The following is a 20,213-nucleotide window of genomic DNA, read 5'->3' on the forward strand; positions in this document are numbered from 1 at the left end:
TTAACTTAATTAAGTTTCCTAATAAGGTTTGATCCTATCTGTTGGTCAATGTCACCAATCCTTCATTCAAGATTTAAAAACACCTTTCCTTCAATTTTCTCGAAAAATAAATATAACAAGAAAAAAAAAAATTTAAGAAAAATAAAAAATAATAAAAAATAAAAACTGAGACTAATGAATTAGAAAAAAGTGAGAAATGAAGAAATAAATAATATTTGATAAAAAAATAATAGAGAAAATAAAAATTAAGACAAAGGAATTGAAATAAGAAAAAAAAAAGTTGCTTAAAAATATAAAAAAGTTCTCCACTATTGGGGTGATTAATTTCCTGACACTGCGTTATTGTAATACTCCGTGATACACCGCTGCGCTTTTCGTTTACTTCATCTTCTCAACTCGTATTCCCTTTCCATCCAAGTATATTCGCATTTTCTCGACTGTTCTTTTCCATTTCCAGGTTTGTTTCTTCTCAGTATGTGCTTAATTATGATTCTTTTAACTTGAATTTCAGCTTATTCATTGGGACGGTCTCACTCTTTATTTTCTATGTTTCTCTTCCAAATCTCGGGGATTATTTTACTTCTTTTTTTTTTTTTTTTTTTTTGCAAATTGATTGTTTGAATATCTAAATAATTTAGGGGAAAACAAATTGTGAGTCCTTTTTTTTTTCTTTGGATTTACTCTTGTTCTTCGGTCTATTGGTTTTGAGCCATCTTTTGCTCTCTACCTGTTTGTGATAATTCTCCAACGAAGCTGCCTGTTTCGATTCCAATTTCCCGCTGTAGCTTCCTAATTTTTCCCAGCTAATTGGCTTTGATGTTATTAATGGATGAAGACATAGCACCGGATAGAGCAACTCTAAACTTAGCATCAGAAGCAATAGCACTCATATTTCCATGAGCCAACATACGAGGGATATTAATATCACTACTGTGATGATTATAATGATGTTCACCTGGTAATTAGGACCAGCTAAAAAGTTGTTCCCCATATAATTAGGTAGTTTAGGCATCCAACTAGAATGGCCTATTTCATGAGAATTTGAAGAACTTGTAGAAATTGATGGTTACTTCTTAATATATGAAATGTGAGTAGCAAGCTTTATTTGAATTATTCTTGCTGATATCAAAAATCATGTTCCGTTGAGAATTTGATGATCGCTAGAATTAAGGCTGTTGTAACTGAAAATGGACAAGTTATAATGTGAAGAACAGGAATTTGGAATATTATAATGGTCATTAGGTGCTAAAGTTGAATAGGTACAATCTATGGTATCTTTTTAAACCCACAACTATAGTAGTACATATTTAGAGTGGTGTCAAAAGTAAATATATTTCTTCACACACCAAGAGAACTTCTTCAAGAGTTCAAGAAAATGCTCCTACAACGACAAGATTCGAAATAGAGAGAGATAGGAAAAAAAAAAACTTTAAAAAAAATGAAGAGCCCCTTATTGTGATATGAAGAATGTGAAAAGAGGACTCGTGGCCACCTGAAGAAGATGCTAAACTTAAAGAATTCATTAAAAGAGATGAAACTGGTGGAAATGGGATTACTACTTTTTAAAAAAAAAAAAAAAATTGTCACTAGCAACTGTCAAGCCTCTCTGTAGAGTGCAGCTACATCCCTGTATTATTTTACACATGCAATGCTCTTATTTTTCCCCTGGATCTTAACGTCACCTCCAAACACTTCCCTCTGAGGACATCCCTCTTTTCTTGTTCTTAACATTGTGTTCCAGTGGGTTTTCCAGCTTCCTCCTGAGGTGTGCCTACTTTTAATTTGGTTTCTTTTCGCTGTTTTCTGGCAATTTTTTTTTGCATTTTTTTCCCGTTTTAGTTCAGTGTTGATAATTTTCGATTATCGGATTTAGACATACTTGATTTCCCTCCCTCTTCATGTGTTATTTGTTCAAATGCCTGTAGGAAATTTTTTGCTTAAATGCACAAGCTGCTTAGTAACTTTACCACGGTCAAAGTGTTTGATGAAATGTCTCAAACAACTAAATAGTTTCTTATTTCATTTTTTTTCCTTAGGTACAAATTTTGACTTGCGTATGGCTATAAGTATGTCTATCGTTTAAATCAAGATGTATGGTCTTAAGAAATTGATATTTTCTTATTAGATATTTGATGAATGTGTGTGCCTAGAATTCTAAACACAATTTGAGGCTTTATGAGATCCGGAAGATTTGATTTTATGGTATGAAGTGATGTGTTTTACGTCTCCGCTGTAGTAAGTAAAATTTGAGGCTTTATGTGATCCCGAATATTTGAGCTTAAGGCGTGAAGGGATGTATTTAACTTCCCCATCTTGTGACCGCGGCATTACAGAGGTAAAATTTCAGTATTGAAACTGATAACGACTTTACTGAGCAACTTTATTCACTTCTATTCTTACATATTTCTGTATGTTCTTGAATCATGAATCAAAATAACAATGGAAGTACATCATTAGCAAATCCCCACTTTCACTCATACTTTAGGCTAGAGATAAGACGTTACTAATGACACCTTGGAAAATGTAATGTCGACTCTTTTGTGGTGACACGACTCGAAACATTTAATTCTCTAATGTTCATGTTGTTACAGCACATCGTAAACTTCTCATTACAATTTGACTGATATCTTCCCTCACTAGTATTGATAATAAAATGGAGTGGGTATTTAATTTGGTACACGTAGGTCAAGATCAATTAGCACACTCTTTCCTTCCATGTGTTTAAAGTAGAGGACTTGAGAATGAGCACAACATGGATGTAGCCTGTAGGGTTTTAATTTTTTATAATCTTATTGGCGGACATTTCGGTAATAAAACAGCTGTTTAGTTTTCAGCCAATTGTGGATGGAGGAGCTTGATCCGGTGGAGCTTCTAAGTTATTTAGAGGGCATATTGGAGTCCGATCCTCTCATGTAAGTCTCATCTCAATCTCTTTCTACACGGACACAACTCTAGTGGTTATTTATGTTCTAACTCCATATTACTTTTCTTTGTTTGAATCAACGGAGTAATAATATTCAGTAATCAACAATTTAGATTGCTGAACAATAAAAATTCATAACACTAGCAATAAATAGTAGGCTTGAACCCATAACTTTTGGAATATGATGGGTTCAATGGTAAAATTCGTAGAGGTTGAACTCGTAAAGATTAAATCCTGGTTCCGCCTATGATAATGACTAGCTAATTTTTCAATAGACTCTGGGAATTTGACCAGGAAAAGTTCTATCTCATGATCAATCTCCTTTGTCAGTCTTGATAAGAAATATTTTTGTAGTTAAAGAACCTCTGTGATCTTTAGATATCACTTAGCTAATAAATTTACTAACTAATTTCTGATGTTGGAGGCATCGTGAATGATCTGAGGGATAAATGGCCCATTTTGTTGTTTGGAGTTGTGATTCTCTAGGTTATATGAACATGTCCTGAGATTAGAGTACTTTTATTGTACTGTCATTTCTTTTTGAAACGTTATGCAACATTGTGTTTATATTTGAGGTGCTTAAATCTAAGCATTTCGACTTGTGAAGTTGGGTTGAATGTCTATTTCCCCTGGGCCTCTCTACTGTGGAACTTGACAATATAAAATCCATCATCATGCAAGTAGAGATCTGGGGAATGGAATTCCAAACCTGACTAGGTAATTGGACACGTAACAGTAAGCTGGGTTTCCCCTACCACATGGATAACTAGTGCATTAGTCCACTCAATCCGTTCAGCAATCTCTGAGGTCTCCAGAACCACCACTGGTTTACCATCAATCATCGTGGGAGGTATGAAAGACAATGGTAGTCCAGTAGTAGCTGTACGATTCTTCGCAAACAGTCCAGACCAGGTTTTGCTTTCCTCTAGCTCCTCTTCCCCCGCAATAGCTGGTTGATCCTTCTCCTGTGGGTCATCAATAGGCCACTTAAGAGTATGTTCTCCACTATCCACCCCTGGTCCTGACCTCAAAGATCCCACTTCAACAGTCGGGGAACATGAGTAGGGCTAGTGACAGCGAGGCTGGAGATTTGGCTAAAATACTGTTCCATTGGTTTGTCCACTGCCAGGGAGTTTGGCACACTAGTGCCTCCCGGACCCCTCCCTACTTCGATCCTTTCTGATCTGGTTTACTCACTACCTTTTCCTTCCTTGGTCGTCCCCGACTTCGTTTCACCGTGGAAATGCAGGTCGTGGTGCACGTTAGCAAAGGGAGCTAAATGTGCGCTGAGAGCATTTCATGTTCCACAAATTAAATGAAAAATGGTTTAATACATATGCACAAATACAAACACTTGATGAGCACAAAGTATTATACGAGGGTTCTCTAAAAGCCACTGTAACTATCCTTTCATCTAATGTGATAAACTTTTATTCTCATACTCTTTTCTTGACATTTTCACATATCCATATTTTACATCTGCATTATTTATTGTCTTTTTGCTTTTACTTTTATTGAGATGTTGAGTTCAAGAGTGATGCTGTCATTAGCGATCTGACATGCACCGTCTGCTCCCAGTGATGAAATAGGTTTCATTCACCCATCCCATTTTGCTTCATTGAATGAAGATATAGGCACTCCTTCAACATCTGTTGGCTCTGTGCAAAAAAAAACTTCTGGGACACTTTTCTGGGGTAGGGATCACAAGCTAGGCATCTCAACCAACGTTCTCTTTCCACTTTATGTTGCGGCCAAAAATGCATTTCTGGAAGCATATAAAAATTATAAAGTGCACCATAGAGATGATAAAAATGCTTCAAGCTGCTCCTCATCTTCTCCACTTAGTCTCGAAAGTGAATTGATGAAGCACAGCAGGGCACTATTGCTTCTAAGTTGTGATTTTGGAACAGCATGGAATTCCAGGTTTGTTTTGATAACGTATTGTTTCTGGTCGATTCTTATAAATGTTGACATCTGTCAATAGCTTTTGACCAGATACATACATTTTTTTTTCTTTTTTTAGGAAGCTAGTTTTGTCAAAGAAGCAATCTCTTTCCATGTTCATGAATGAGCTCATCTTTTCATCTGTGGTTCTTTCTCATTCACCTAAAAGTGAGCAAACATGGAGCCAAAGGTTACATACCTCTCTTTCATATGTAAATTCTTTTTAGTTATTGATTTGGTGGACATGGTAATGGAACATAGACCAGTGGCATATCTTCTCTTTGAATATCCTTTTTTGGGCTTTTTTTTTAGCTGGCCTGCTTACAGTTCCACGTTCCAGTTGTGTGTAAATTTAGTTTCAGAAAGGAAAAAAGTATTTAATGAGAAAGAGAGAGAGAAACTAGGATTCAACTTGTTTGATGCTACTTGGATCTGAATATAAGCTAATGAGGGACATACTATATATTGCTTGAAATAAAAGAAGAAAATTGAGATGGATACAACTTTTTTTTCTCTCTTTGGAGATTGGTATCTGTCTTCTCAAATTGAGTTGGATATAATTTTTTTTGATCTCTTCTTGGAGATTGGTGTCTGTCTTTTCTGTGAGTTAGTTTGAAATGAATTTTTATTTTGCCCTTTCAATGGTCAGTGATTCGTGATTCTTATTACTGGTAATTACTGATAGGAGGTGGGTGGTCAAGATGATTGCTGGAAATTGTTCAAATCTGCGAGAGATTATGGAAAGAGAATCCGAGTTAGTGAAAAAACTGGCTGAGGTCTTATTTTGGACTATGCTATACACTAATGAATATTTATAGCCTATTGGTTGATCAGTACTTATGAGTTGATTTCATTGATACCAAGAATGTTTCTGCTGTTCTTGATGTACTTTGGCTCTATAATAGAAAATGTATGATAGTTTTCTGATAGACGTGTCTCTATTAAACAAAAGAAGCTCATATAATTTCCGGAGAACTATTTTTGCTGGTATTTCTTGTGCTTGCACGCACCTCAATAGTTTGTTCCATTCACAAGCATTCTTTGTTGAGTTAATCCTGCCCACCTAGGCTGGATCAGATGGGCTCATACCAAGTGTTGTAGCTGGGATACATACCTGGAATCTTCAGGTTGTTACTCCCATGCCTCAACAGTGCAGCCACTAGGACATCCTCCTAGGCACAAGGAAAACTATTTCTTTAATGAAATAAATTCACTTCTTATCATTGTTCTGATTTGTTACTTGGAGTAACTGGTAAAGTTGCTGCCATGTGACCACGAGGTCACGGGTTTAAGCCTTAGAAACAGCCTCCGACAGAAATGCAAGGTAAGGTTGCGTACAATATGCCCTTGTGGTGGGAGCCCTTCCCCGGACCCTACATACAACAGGAGCTTTAGTGCCCCGGGCTTGCCCCCCCCTCTCTTTTTTTTTTTGTATTATTTCCAGGGGCAATCTGGCATGCAACTAGAACTATTTTTGTTAGCATAACTACAAAACCCTATTTGGCAGTGTAAGTCTGTAGGGCATTTTATAAGATAGAAGACAGAGTCAGTTTACTGACCAAATAAGGAAAGACCTCTCTTTAGCCATGTATTTTGATGCATTGAGGGGAAACTAAATGTAGCAGCTTCACAGTCATTTGCTGATTTGATCTAAATCATGTCGTTTAATTAAAAGGTTCGTCATTTTCCTTTTGGAACTTCAAACCTGGGAACTAGGTCACTGGTTCAGAAAGGTTAGCTTGAGTAGTTGAATGACCTGGATCTATTAATGTCTCAGTTGTTCCTTACTGATGCCATAATTCAATTGTTTCGGTATTTCTAATGAAGATTTTGTTTGGACATTGGGGTTGTTAGGTGGTTGCTCCTAGTTAAAACTGAACCATAGCACCTAGCCCACTTGGATTTATCTACTATTGATATTAGTACGCATTTATGCATGTTCCTGCTTTTCACTGCTATACATGATTTAGCTTCTTTTTTTTTTTTTTTAAAGATGATCTAAGTTGACTCTCGTTGCTATTACAGAGATCAAAGATGAATTATCGTGCATGGTATCACCGTTGCTGGTTAGTTTCCTACATGTCAGAGGAACAGGTGAGGGAAAGGTTTATGGTATGATATTTCTCTTGCGATTTCCTGCCAGTTTAATTTCACTGATGCAGAGCAGGCAAACTTTGCGTTAGTGGTCATAGTGTGATAACGTGTTTTGATTATTCCTGATTTTTCATTGAACGTGGCCTTAGTTTTTTTTTTTCAACTCCGGCCAATCATCTCCAAAACACTTTGTTCATGTTGCTCTGTCCTGTTTGAATTGTTCTATACATTACGATACAATCAATTCTTAACAAATGGATCTAAATTCATGAATCCAGATGCTGCAGGAGTTTAACAAGTCGCGGGAGTGGGCTGGCCTCCATGTTGCTGATAACTCTTGCTTTCATTACCGTGCAGTGAGTTTCCATCAGGGGGCTATTGTTTTTATATAAACTTTCGGAAACTAATTGTGAACTAATCATGTGAATGCCCTTGCGTGTTGAGGGTGAAAAGTTTTACTGAAGCTCGTTTGTAATAGACGTTAGAATTTTTCCTTTAGAAGCTGGATTTGCTTTTCTCTTTGCTTGATAATCCCTGAAAGAACTTATCAAATTGAGTAGCCTATAAAATGTATAATGTTTTGTGAAAGTGTTCCATTGGAAGTACAAATAAAGGAAGGCATGAACAGATAATGGCGTTCATTTTGTATATTGATGTATGCAGCGCTTGATGCTTCGGCTGTTTAAAGAATCACAACATAGCCAGGATCAAGATGCTAGCTTTGATCCAGAACTGCATGAATTATTGAAGGTATGATTTTTATCATGTGGTCGTTTCCTCAACAATGGATGGCATTTATGTACAAATTCTGTTTTCCATAATGAACTCATAACTTTCTTAATGGAAATGGACTTGGCATCATTTTACGAACTTATATGATTTCTTGAAAATTACATCATTTTCACTGAAATTTCATAAAGATCTCCTCAGAAATCAGAGAGGCTCAACATTAGTTTGCAAACTATGAGTTGCACTAAATTTGCTGGTTGATACGCGCACCCATATAATCACTTTATCTATTAAAGTGCATTGAGATGTCGCTGGAATGATCAGTGTGAAGATCAAATATTAAAGCTCCCTTTATGGAGGTGTCCACTAGTTCTGAAGCTTTATGTTAAATGCCAAAATCTTGGAGTATTATCTGGAACTGAAAAATTACTCCTCTTTATAGGATTAAAAAATGTTCCTTTTCATTCTTGTTGGTTCTGATAACGGTAAATCATCTAATTGTTTGCATCCGTGCATTACATCCTTTTTCAGTTACAAATTTTTCATACATCTAATACTTCGCTTCTTACAGTTTTTGCTAAGCCTTTTTTTCTGGTTGAATGTTGCTGATAGGATGAATTTGACTGGGTGGAGAAGTTGATAAAACGTTATGTGGGGAGAGAGGTATGTATATCGCAGTGGTGTTTGCAATAACAATATTTTTGGTTAGATAGATGACTTAGTGAGGTCGGGAAGTTTCCCGATGTCGCCAGACAGCCTTTGATGCATGAGGAATCGTAACATTCATATCTACATCATCTATTGTTTCTCTTTCTGTGCTCATAAAATGAAATTGACTTGTCTAATGCTTGTGCCAGTATGTGCCTCTAAGCAATTCCACAAGGCGCTAGTCAAGTATCCTGCCTGTTTTCTGCAAGGTCATCCACACTAAGTTATGTAGGTTTTATAAAGGATAGGTATTGGAGTGGAAATACACTCATGGAGATCATCCTCATTTTGAATTGCCTGTCTATTTCATCTTATAAAATCCTTAATGAGATCAAGAGAATGATCATTTTGATGTTTTAATTGTGCTGCGCTATAGATTCTCATATCTAATGCTTCAGTCGACAAAGTATGATCAGTTCCATGCACAAACTTGGTTGCGTCAGTCCTTTCCTTTTTCTGTATCTGGATTGTCTTTTAATTTGCTTCATGAAGATAATCTAAGTTATTAAAAGCTTGTAGTTTAGTGCACAACCTTGCCTCATGTTTTTTTTCCTCTCAGGCGTTGTGGCTTCATCGCCGCTTCCTCTCGACTTGTTGGATAAGATATTTTGCATGTGGTGATCATAATAGAACCTTGCCTTCTAACCCGAGAAACATCCGGACCGTCGACATTGACATGTTCATAGACAATGAATTAGAACTATTTTGTTCCTGTACAATTCTACCTGACAGTGACTTTGAGGACTATCAAGCTCAAGCAACCTTTGCTGCTACTTATATGGTGTGGCTCAAAACGGTATTGTGCTTCATATTTTGTTTCAATCTTGCAGTAATTTCTGAACTTTTCACCCAATTGATATTTTTCTTTTGGTTTTTCAATCAGCAATTATCAGGGGCTCTGGCGATCGATATTCAAAAGATGGAAACAAGCAGACTGAAGTCACTCCTGACTAATGTATGCCCAGAAAAGAGCTTACTTTGGAATTCTTTGCCTGAGCTATGTGAAAGCACATAACCCTTCTCATAAGGGAAGATGAGGAAATTGTAGCATAGTTGTCTCAACTTCATGGATTTAAAATGGTGATATTGCTTCATATTGTTAGAACTTGAAGTTATTACTCCTTAGTCCTCTCCTTGAAACAGCCTCTGGCAGAAATGCAAGGTAAGGCTGCATACGATACACCCTTGTGGTGGGGCCCTTCCCCGGACACCGCGCATAGCGGTAACTTTAGTGCACCGGCGCCCTTTTTGCCCTCTCCTAACCACTCTATTCTCCGGTGAAAGTACAGTACATCCGAGAAAAATTTATTGCGCTGAACTTTATTAGTTATTAGCTTGATAAGCAGCCACTTTACTCAATTTACTTTCGGTTACCTGGTGATATGGATGGTTTCAGTGCTGCACACAGGTGCATTGCCGCTTCACTTTTGTTCTTGCAACTTGTATACACCCAGCTAATTATTGCGATAGAGATGTCTCTACAGAACACAATTGTGATTTTTAGAATGTTTTGTCATGCTTTATGTGGTATTTTACTATGATTTCTTCACTTCTGGTATTTCCTTTTTGATATACTTTTCCTCGAGTCAAGGGTCTACTAGAAACAACCTCTCTGCTGGTAGTGGTAGTGGTAAGGTCTGCTTCTAATATATCTGAGCTAATTGTATTACATCAATCTCTCACTTGCTGATGATGTATGAGCTAATTCTATTACCGATGCAAAGTGCCAACTCTTTACGTGCTGGAAGATTACACGATTGGCTTGTACTTGCATGCCATACCAAGAGAGACATCTCTTTTCAAGTGGGATGGTTCAATGAGAAATGTTAGTTACAAATTGAAAATCATATCAAAAGTGAAAAGTTGAATTTTTTAATGAGCCCGATTCCACTTCTCAGCTACAACTAGGTGCAACGACAAAGTAGAAAATCACAAGGTGGATATTAAAAATTTGACCAAAGTCTTTGTCCTTGTAGTATAGGTTTTTTTTTTTTTTTTTGGGCTTTTTGGAGTTTAGATTATAATCAAATGATAATAAACTTGGGGCAAGCTCTCGAGTGGGATGCGGGGAGGATGGGGTGTATATATAGTTTAACCAAGATAGTCAAATAAATTGGTTCCGAGTGACATTTGGTAAACAAAGTCAAATTACAATCGTATATTGTGTATTTATATTAGGTGGCTCAAATTTTTACCATAATTGCTTCTTTTTAAAGGAGCAAAAGGAAAGGTGGGGCTTATTTGAATTGACTTTTAGTAAGTGACTTATAAGTAAAAAGTCATAAATTTATACTATTCTATTTTTATTTTTTACTTATAAGTACTTATTTTGACATAAAAATAGGGGTGTGTATCAGTTGCTTCGGTTTGATTTTACGTGTCATTGGTTCGATTTTTTATTTTTAAATATGTAAAACAAACAATAAGATATTTTCTTATCGGTTTCGATTTATCGATTTTTGGTCCTTAACGGTTCGATTTTCGATTTAACCACTAACATAAAAAAAATGAAATCTTAATTATCGCCAAAACCTACGCAATGCATTTTAGTTTACAAGAATTTTTAAACTTGAACTGAATGTTAGGTAGTAAAGAAATTGAGTCCTAATTGTTGGAAACTATAAATGCTTCAAGCTTTTTATTACGATAATAGTCGAACTTTATATTGTATCTTTGTTGCCCTGAATAAGTTAATACTTTGTGAATTACTGAATTATGAATTAGTAGTGCATATAATCTATATACGTACACATCTCTCTCTCTCTATATATAGATAGATAGATAAAGAGAGAGAGATTTAAATATATAAATAAATAGGGATAAAACAATAATTTAGTGTATACTTATTGGATTATCGGTTTAACCGATAACCCAATAAGCTAAAACTGATACCGAACAGTTTACCCAATAATTTTTTTTATAAAACCAATAAAAAATCGTTAACCCAATAACCCAATACTAATAATCCAATAACATTTTTACCGGTTCGATTTATCCGTCGGTTCAGTTTTTGCACAACCCTACTTAAAAATATGTGTTTAAAAGTATTTTTTTACTTTGTCAAACACCATAAAAAATTAAAAAGTGTTGTAAAACTAAAAACAACTAAAAATAAGTCAATCCAAACACTCACTTAGCCACATTAGGGAGGTATTAATCATTTTGAAAAGTACAGGGATGCTACATATCATTTAATCTTCTTGATGTACTTGCTTTATATTTCCTCATCTTTTACTTCTCGTTTAGATGGCAATTAGGTTTTAGGGTTTTAGGTTTCTCCATCTTATATTCTTCTCTCCCTTGCACTCACAATTTTCAGCTCAATAACAAGGTACTTAACTTTCCCATAGCATTCATGTAATTAAACTCTTAATTTTTTTCTATTTGTTGTAATTTGTTCTAAACTACTATTTGCTTTGAATTGAAATTGTTTCATCCAGGATTGTTTAACCCCAATGGAGTCTCCTCCACCCTCCGCCGCCTCGGCCGCCGCCACAAAGGTTTCTCGGTCCACCGTAGAGAAGGCGGTAAACGCTCTTCTCAAATGGAAAGATTCTAAATCGAAAATCCAAAAGCCCCAATTACTCCCACAAGATGATTTCATCTACCTTAACCTCACTCTCAAGAAAATACCACCAAAGCCTCGTACCAATGCATATCGAATCCCTTTCCCTCACCCGCTTCACGACGCTTCCGCGGAACTCTGCCTTATCATTGATGACAGACCAAATTCAAAGCTCACTTCAGAGGCCGCGAAAAAGATTGTTAAAGCTCAAAACATACCGGTTACCAAAGTCATCAGGCTTTCGAAACTTAAGACTAATTACAAACCCTTTGAAGCGAAAAGAAAACTTTGTGATTCGTATGATCTTTTCTTGGTCGATAGAAGGATTGTTCATTTGCTTCCTAAGCTCTTAGGGAAGCAGTTTTTCAAGAAAAAGAAGTTGCCTTTGCCGTTAGATTTGACGCATAAGAATTGGAAGGAGCAAGTGGAGAGGGCTTGTGCGTCGGGGTTGTTTTATTTGAGAACGGGGACTTGTTGTATGATGAGGGTTGGTAAGGGTTCGATGGAGAGTGAACAGATTGTTGACAATGTGGTTGAAGCAATAAAGGGTGTTGTTCAGGTGGTTCCGAAGAAATGGGGTGGTGTGAGAAGCTTGCATTTGAGGCTTTCTGATTCTTTGGCATTGCCATTGTATCAAACGTTGCCCGATATCAAACTCAAGATTCAGGGGTTTAAGGAGAAAGAAACCGAGGATAGAGTTGAAGAAGTGACTGATGGTTTGGTTGAGGTTAAGGAAAGTAGCGAGAAAGCTGAGGAGGGGTCAGGGAAGAAGAAGCGGAAGAATAAAGGAAGAATTCATGAAGTTAATTACATGGACTTTGACGCTGGTATAGATGAATTGGGAAGTGATGATGATGATGATGATGTCGGTAATGATGTAGAAAATGTTGGTAATAATGAAGAGGAAAATAGTGATGAAGACGTTGAGGAGAGTGAGGATGTTGAAGTTGAGAAAGTGAAAAAGGGGAAAGCTAAGAAGGGTAGTATTCTGAGTGAGTCAAATGGTGAAAAGATGGCAAAAAAGTTGAAAAGAACTGAGGAACAAAAGAAAAGTAAGTTGTCTTTGAAAGATGGAAAGAAGAAGAAGAAGAAGAAGGGTTCCGAGCTTGAGAAAAAGCTGAAGGATGGGTCAGCGAAGGCAAAGAGTAAGAGAAGCAAGATAAGAACATAAGAATAATTAGTGTTATTAAGAGCTTTACTGATAACAGATCCATTCTATTTTGAAGTAGTCTTTAGCAGGTTGTGCCTTAGATCTTGTTTTGAAACAGATTTTGCACTACCTATTTTATTTGGATATTATTGTTGTTTTTTGCTTTCCCCTTCTTCTCAGTTTTGAATTGGAAGGAATCCATAGTTCAGACTTTGTATGTGCCGTAACCACCTTCCTCTGCTATGTTAATCAGCTTATATTATTCAAAATTTTATTCATTTTTGCTGCTTATCATGACCTGCTTTCCGATGTTCTTATCGGCTTTGTTTATGTTGTGATATCATGTCATATAGCATCTTTTTCCCCCATTTGTGATGACTTTCAATTTCATATTCGTGGATGAATAGGTCCCGATAGAGCCATGTTAAAACTGTTTTATACAGCTAGTTTGTTACTTGCTTTACAGCCTTTACCGTTAGAGCATGTTAACAGTTGGGTTGCCCTTCTTCATGCATACGCTAATAATAAGCTCTCTTTCTACGTAAAGAAAGAGAATGCATGTTTAATTGAAGAAGTCATCTACCATAAAGAAGGGGATGGTTCAAGGATCTATCATATGATTGATTTCAGTCATTGTGAGTACAAAGTTTGAGTCTTTACCTGTTGCTGCGGAGCTGCATCCTGCTCTTGCTTATCTTTGGACTAGATTTTTAGTCAGAAAACATATCATTCAACAACATTCGCTTGCCATTCTGTTCCGTTTCCCCAATTATCCTCTTTGAAGAGCATCACTCTTTAAACAGATATTTGATTATCAAAGTTGAATACTCTTACCTTTCAAAGCTTGCACCTTTTATGGTAGGTCTGACAACAGCTCGTCTCTTGAGCCGAGGATCTATTGGAAACAGTCTCTCTACCCTCTCCAAACCCCATTCATGGGATTATACTTGCTATGTTGTTGTTACAACATCTCCTCATGATATGAGGTTGCATAATTTGTATTCATTCATGAGATGACTAATTTAGATTTCACAACATGCTATAGATCTCCAGTGAGATTACTGAATCCTGGAACTTTTATCAATTTCTGTGTGTCCATGCTCAACCTCAAGGCTTCTGCATCTTTAAATCTCCCAACTGATGCATAAAGATTTGAGAGTAGTACAAGTTGACCAGGATCCTTTTTAATCTGCTCATGAAACTTTCTTGCAGCAAATTCTGCTAATTTTAAATCACTATTACGTGCACATGCGTTCAACATACCCTTCCAAAGAGTCTTACCATCTCCATCCAAGAGTGAACTTACATCAGGCAAGTAAGGCAAGTAACCTGCCCGAGCAAGCAAATCAGCTATACAACCATAATGTTCTGCGCTAACTCTAATTCTATTTTCTTCTATTATCCGACTGAAAATCAACAAACCATCACTTGCCAATCCTGAATGACTACAAGCACTCAAAATGCTCAAGTAAGTAGCACTATCAGGTGTTCCTCCACTCTCTCTGAACTCATGGAACAGGGAGAGAGCAGCTTCTCCATGGCCATTGATACCATACCCGTTTATAATAGAATTCCATGATACAATATCACGAAGAGATCCCATTCGCACAAAAACATTGTTTGCAAGTTCAACATCCCCACAGTTCGAGTAGGTTGTTATGAGGCAATTTTGTATACTTCTATAGTTTGTAAGCCCTGTTTTTATAGTATGGCAATGGAGCTGCATGCAGAGTTCTGGAGCAACCATTTCACCAGCAGCAGTTAGTGCACTCACCAGAAGAACCGAATCAGTTAAGAAACTTTCTTCCATTTTAAACCGAATGAACATATCTAGTGCCTCCCTCTGCCTTCCATTATGCAAAAGTCCTGAAATGATAGATGTCCATGATACCATACTCTTCATGGTTGAGTGATCAAACACGGTTCTTGCAGAATTCAAGTCCTCGCATCTTGCATACATGGTAATCATGGCATTAAGTAAAGGAAGCTCTGATCCAAAACCATGAGTTATTACTTGAGCATGAACAGATTTTCCCATCTTCAAGTTGCCCAAAATTCCACAAGCTGAAATGAGATTCATTAGGATGAGGTGATCATAATCAACCCCAGAAACTCTCATATGGAAGAAAAGCTTTGTAGCATCTGAAGCATATTCTAGGTGAAGCAGTAAACTCATCATCGTTGACCAACTGATGACATCTTTCTCCTCCATTGTATCGAAAATCTCCCAAGCAGCAGGTAACTCCATCAAACTTGAATACAGAAAAAGAAGTGAATTGTTGACCTGTGTATCAGACACAAGACCAAACTTAATAACCATGGCATGAACTGATTCAAACAGACACTTGGATCCCATAGCCACACAACTCTGCGTCAACGCCATAACCGTCATTGAGTTAGGAAACAAACCATACTTCCTAGACCTATTAAATAACAAGAAAGCCTCTTCAATGAGTCCATTATATACAAATGCACTGATCATTGCATTCCATGGAACCAAACCTTCACATTTTATGTCCTCAAAAATCTTGCAAGAATCCGTTACATTTCCACACTTTGCATAAACCTCTAGAAGGGAAGTGCCCACAAATGAATTATCTTCCCACCCCAACTTCACTATCAGTCCATGTACTAATTGTCCAAGTATTAAGTCCTTCAATCCTGAGATCCCAACAAGAACACCCACAATGGTAAATGAGTTAGGCACTAAACCAGCATTTCTCATTGAGGTGAAACATTCGACTGATTTTTTGTGTAAACCATTTTTAGAATATCCATGGACCATGATGGACCAAATAACAACATTCTTTTCAGGTATTTTCTCAAACAGCTCATCTGCATCTTTAACTCTTCCCATCTTCACGTACTCACTTAGGATTCTTGATGATTCATATAAATCATATTTGGTAGCAGAACATTCCCATTGCAAGGAAGAATAGAAACATCTAATTACCCTGGAATATTTTTTAACTGAAACAAGAAACATCAGTAATATTCTTTAGCAAAAAAAGCAAAGGGTGCTTTGCATCTTGTTTTATTGCGTGTTTGTCAACTTCACGTAACAATGGAAAATCTCACTCCGTGCAAGTCCCATTGGGTGTGATCCAATGGTTACTATTGCTTTTTTTTTTTTTTTGCCCATCATTTCATTTTTTATTAGTATTATCTAAGTAATAATAATCTTTATTTTATTCTTTACCCACCTTTTATTTAGCAACTCACCGTACCATACCTAAAAAGGTTTATCATTTATATTGTAAACATATTATGTTACATAATGGTATAAACCAATTCAACCTATTCAGATATTATATTATTTATAAAAATAATACAATATGATGTAATAATATGAAAAAATATAATTTTTTTTATCTTAGCATAATCAATGGCGAATCTAGTATTTAAAGATAATGAGTGTTTAAAAAATTTAAAAACTGAAAAAAAGTTAAAAATCATCTCAATTAGATTCGAAACCGAGGCCTCTTTTCAATAAAACATCTTAAAATTAACCTAAATGCTAATGCACCCACTCAACTTTTTGTTATTGTGGGTCTTTTTGTATGTTTTATGCTATTTATTTTTCTATGTAATTATATATATTTTACGTCGAATTTAATGGATATCGGAGTACCCTAAAATTCTACATAGGTCCACCCTTGAGCATAATTCATGTTGTTACATAATGATATGAGATGATTTAATTTATTCAGACATTATATTATTCATAAAAATAATACAATATGATGTAACAAGATGTACAATTACAATACTCCCTTCACCTAAGCACAATTCATTTGTCCCAAAATGCGTCACCTAATTAATATCTTTTCAACTATACGCTTATATTTCATTTCTTACCCATTATATTTAATATTAAATTAATTCCTTAATTAGATTTCTGACCCATTATGTTTAACATTAAATCAATTCCTTAATTGACATAATTCTAATGATCATCCAAACAGAGTGTTAACGTCCTTACGTGACAGTTGCCAAAAAAATATTATTCCTAAATTCGTGCTACTCCAATTCACGCGAAGAATCTCCTCGGCTTCCACACGTACTGTACACAACAAGCCACGTGTCAAGCCACGTATACTCGTCTTCAACCTTCAAACCGCTTTTTTCCTTTTTCTTATACCTTAAGATAAATCTTGCATAAATCTTCAAACCCAAATACAGATCTTCAAAATTGGTTGACAAAGTTGTTTCCTTTTTGTGTGAAAGTCCAAACTGGGTAATCAAAAATCCAAGAAAAACACTACTATGTCTTCTCAAAATCCTCCCAAATTATACCCACAAGTCATTGATTCTAACCCAGAATCATCTTCTCCATTTCTTACAAATACCCAAAAGAACCCTTCAAGTTCTATGTATCCAACTATTGATATGAAAGATCTAGCAGAAAATCTATTCCCAGAAACTGAAAACAATCAACAACCTAATCAAGATTCCAACTTTGTGTCACTTGAACAAGTGCTTGTCAAAATCCCAGGTGCGATTGTTCATTTGATTGATAAAGAATGTAGCGTCGTGCTTGCTAGTGGTGAATTCGAGATTGTTCAATTGAAACAGGGGGAGAATGTTGTTGCTGTCCTTGCACGTGTTGGTGATCAAATCCAATGGCCATTAGCGAAAGATGAACCTGCTGTTAAGCTTGATGAGTCTCATTACTTCTTCACTCTTACTGTACCTTCTGAAGCAAATGATGAAGATGGATATACAGAGAATTTGCTTAACTATGGGTTGACCATAGCATCGAAAGGGCAAGAAAAGGTGTTAAAGGAATTAGATTCAGTATTGGAGAAGTACAGTGCATTTAGAGTTGAGAAGGTGAAGAAGGATAAAGGGGTTGTAGAGAAATGGTGGATGACACCAAAAGATGTTTCACCAGAAGAAATGGAGAAGAAAAAGGAGGATATGGAGAGGAGCTCGGCGGCGTACTGGACAACTTTGGCTCCGAATGTAGAGGATTATAGTAGTAGTATTGCAAGAATGATTGCAGCCGGGTCGGGTCAGTTGATCAAGGGGATATTATGGTGTGGAGATGTTACTGTGGATAGGTTGAAATGGGGGAATGATGTGTTGATGAAGAGAATGGGGAAAGGGACCAACTCTGAGATTAGCCCTGAGGCTATGAGGAGGATGAAAAGGTACAGTCTTTTTTTATTTTTCTGCTGAATTTTAACTCTTCATTGAGCATTGATTGGAAATATACTACAAGTTATAATGTAACTGAATGAATTTCAAGGATTGATGTAGTTTGCCTCATCTTGTTTGGAACTGAGGCGTAGTGTAATTACTTAATCAATTTTTTCAGCCACTTTGTTATGTTTGAGTGGGTTAGAGTCACATGTTGGTTGGGAATCAAGTAGGTTGCTTATGGACTTGAGCAATCTCTCCTTAGGAGCTAGCTAGCTTTTGAGATTTGAGTTTGGCTATGTTATCAGAGCCAGGTTCATTTCTATTTGGGCTTCCACCAGTTCTCGCTCTAGTTGGGCGTGGGTGTCAAGGAATCTTAGAAGTGGACTAGAGTCCCACGTTGGTTTGGGGAAATGAACTAGTGGTTTGATTATATGAACTTGGATAATCTTCTCCTAAAAAGCTTTTGGGGTTGAGTTGGATCCAAGTGTCATATATTTACAAGTTTCTCACAAATTGAGTAGAGTTTTGCTTGCGTAGTTCTTATGCATACTTTCATTCTGTTCCTTTTTAGGGTGAAGAAGATGACAAAAATGTCGGAGAAAGTGGCAACTGGTATACTCTCAGGAGTTGTGAAGGTTTCTGGATTCTTCACAAGTTCTATTGCAAACTCTAAAGCTGGACAGAGATTCTTTAGCCTTCTTCCAGGAGAAATTGTTCTTGCTTCCTTGGATGGATTCAGTATGTGTTTCTACTTGATGAACCATCTTTTTTAGTTAGTTAAACATTTTTATTTATCTGTTTGATGTTTGAGTTGAAGCGAATAAAATCCACTTACTGTGTTCATAAGAAACAGAACAATTTTTTTTTTTTTCTAGACTCCTGAGTCCTGATATTGTTGGTTTTGTTAACATTATAACAGACAAGGTTTGTGATGCCGTTGAAGTGGCGGGAAAGAATGTGATGTCAACAACCTCAGTCGTGACTACTGGTCTTGTTCAACAGAGGTAAATTTTGCTTTTTGCAGTCATCACCATCTCCTTTATTGTGCTTCCCTAGTAACCAAATCATGTCAACAAATTGTTTTGTTGTGTTATATAGAGGTTAGGTGTGAACTTGTATTGGCTGAATTTGGAAGTTCTTTCTCTAAACTCACATAGCGACAAAACTCAAAATGTGGTTCTTTCGGTTGGGTATCATGTAAGATTTGTTATTACCCAAAAAAAAACATGTGTTTACTGAAAACCTTTGTTCTCTTCCATAAATATGAACATATTTGATCCTGGTATGAGAATAAAGATCAGGGAAAACCACAACGATCACTTCTGGATAATTGTAGTAATAGGCTTATTGTATTCCCAAACTGCTATGGCCAATTTCAGGCAATCAAACTATTGAGGCAGTGTCCTATAAGCCCAAGTGTTGTTTGTTTTAATATCTTTTCATTTTCCTACTTTCTCTTATCTATATTTCTGACAAATTCTTGGATCAGTATGCTTAATGCGCTTTATATTGTTGCAGGCATGGTGATCAGGCTGCGCAGATGACACGTGATGGATTTGATGCTGCAGGGCATGCACTAGGGACTGCCTGGGCTGTGTTTAAGATAAGAAAAGCCCTCAATCCAAAGGGTGCTGTCAAGCCTACAACAGTTGCAAAAGCTGCTGCTCAAGCTAACCTTGCTAAGTTGAAGAGCAAGCAGAAGTGAAATGATCTTAATGTTCCACCAGGCACCACCAGCCATCTCTTAACACGTTCTAACTTGCTCAATTTAGACTTGTTTTATCTATTGCATCAGTTATAGAGTTTGTCTATGCCTTGAGAGTATCAAGGATGTAACGTGTCTGAACATTGAATTTGGAAGAATGATATGTATTGTTAGCTTACTATATCCGCTCTCTTGCACTTTACTAGTTGATCCTGTAGTCTAGTCCTTTATTCTGATGTCCTATTTCTTC

General features: G+C 36.5%; 4 protein-coding genes across 8 annotated transcripts; 3 read left to right on the forward strand and 1 right to left on the reverse strand.

The window, feature by feature from the left end:
* Nucleotides 1-301: 301 nt before the first annotated feature.
* LOC107840557 lies at nucleotides 302-9,947 on the forward strand. Of its 5 annotated transcripts, none has more exons than XM_047395210.1 (12): nucleotides 308-457; nucleotides 2,237-2,335; nucleotides 2,828-2,912; nucleotides 4,502-4,846; nucleotides 4,947-5,057; nucleotides 5,553-5,643; nucleotides 6,893-6,961; nucleotides 7,240-7,317; nucleotides 7,625-7,711; nucleotides 8,303-8,353; nucleotides 8,958-9,194; nucleotides 9,282-9,947. In XM_047395210.1, exons 3-12 carry the CDS (start codon nucleotides 2,845-2,847, stop codon nucleotides 9,411-9,413), a joined length of 1,269 nt encoding a protein of 422 aa, XP_047251166.1. In that variant the 5' UTR covers nucleotides 308-457; nucleotides 2,237-2,335; nucleotides 2,828-2,844; the 3' UTR covers nucleotides 9,414-9,947. The 5 variants fall into 5 exon arrangements, with proteins under 5 accessions (XP_016539938.1, XP_016539940.1, XP_016539937.1 ...); XM_047395211.1 differs by having other exon boundaries at nucleotides 2,835-2,912; XM_016684452.2 differs by lacking the exon at nucleotides 2,237-2,335 and having other exon boundaries at nucleotides 302-457; nucleotides 2,835-2,912.
* A 1,621-nt stretch (nucleotides 9,948-11,568) lies between these two features.
* LOC107840560 (putative ribosome biogenesis protein C8F11.04) lies at nucleotides 11,569-13,404 on the forward strand. Its single transcript, XM_016684457.2, has 2 exons — nucleotides 11,569-11,729; nucleotides 11,839-13,404. The coding sequence occupies exon 2, from the start codon at nucleotides 11,854-11,856 to the stop codon at nucleotides 13,132-13,134; it is 1,281 nt and encodes a 426-aa protein (XP_016539943.2). The 5' UTR covers nucleotides 11,569-11,729; nucleotides 11,839-11,853; the 3' UTR covers nucleotides 13,135-13,404.
* A 748-nt stretch (nucleotides 13,405-14,152) lies between these two features.
* Nucleotides 14,153-15,970, reverse strand: LOC107840558 (pentatricopeptide repeat-containing protein At3g49740-like). The gene has a single exon (XM_016684455.2). It carries the CDS (start codon nucleotides 15,968-15,970, stop codon nucleotides 14,153-14,155), a length of 1,818 nt encoding a protein of 605 aa, XP_016539941.2.
* A 939-nt stretch (nucleotides 15,971-16,909) lies between these two features.
* LOC107840559 (protein EARLY-RESPONSIVE TO DEHYDRATION 7, chloroplastic) lies at nucleotides 16,910-20,146 on the forward strand. Its single transcript, XM_016684456.2, has 4 exons — nucleotides 16,910-18,266; nucleotides 18,830-18,996; nucleotides 19,178-19,262; nucleotides 19,777-20,146. The coding sequence occupies exons 1-4, from the start codon at nucleotides 17,380-17,382 to the stop codon at nucleotides 19,961-19,963; spliced, it is 1,326 nt and encodes a 441-aa protein (XP_016539942.1). The 5' UTR covers nucleotides 16,910-17,379; the 3' UTR covers nucleotides 19,964-20,146.
* The last annotated feature ends 67 nt before the right edge of the window (nucleotides 20,147-20,213 follow it).

The sequence above is a fragment of the Capsicum annuum genome, chromosome 8 (genome assembly GCF_002878395.1).
Source record: "Capsicum annuum cultivar UCD-10X-F1 chromosome 8, UCD10Xv1.1, whole genome shotgun sequence".
Lineage (NCBI taxonomy): Eukaryota > Viridiplantae > Streptophyta > Magnoliopsida > Solanales > Solanaceae > Capsicum > Capsicum annuum.

Coding starts and splice junctions, on each gene's coding strand:
- LOC107840559 (XM_016684456.2), top strand. CDS start 17,380: ATGTCTTCTCAAAATCCTCCCAAATTATACCCACAAGTCATTGATTCT. Junction 18,267..18,829: donor GCTATGAGGAGGATGAAAAG/GTACAGTCTTTT, acceptor GTTCCTTTTTAG/GGTGAAGAAGATGACAAAAA. Junction 18,997..19,177: donor TGCTTCCTTGGATGGATTCA/GTATGTGTTTCT, acceptor ACATTATAACAG/ACAAGGTTTGTGATGCCGTT.
- LOC107840558 (XM_016684455.2), bottom strand. CDS start 15,970: ATGGGAAGAGTTAAAGATGCAGATGAGCTGTTTGAGAAAATACCTGAA.
- LOC107840557 (XM_016684452.2), top strand. CDS start 2,845: ATGGAGGAGCTTGATCCGGTGGAGCTTCTAAGTTATTTAGAGGGCATA. Junction 6,962..7,239: donor CCTACATGTCAGAGGAACAG/GTGAGGGAAAGG, acceptor TCATGAATCCAG/ATGCTGCAGGAGTTTAACAA. Junction 8,354..8,957: donor AACGTTATGTGGGGAGAGAG/GTATGTATATCG, acceptor TTTTCCTCTCAG/GCGTTGTGGCTTCATCGCCG.
- LOC107840560 (XM_016684457.2), top strand. CDS start 11,854: ATGGAGTCTCCTCCACCCTCCGCCGCCTCGGCCGCCGCCACAAAGGTT.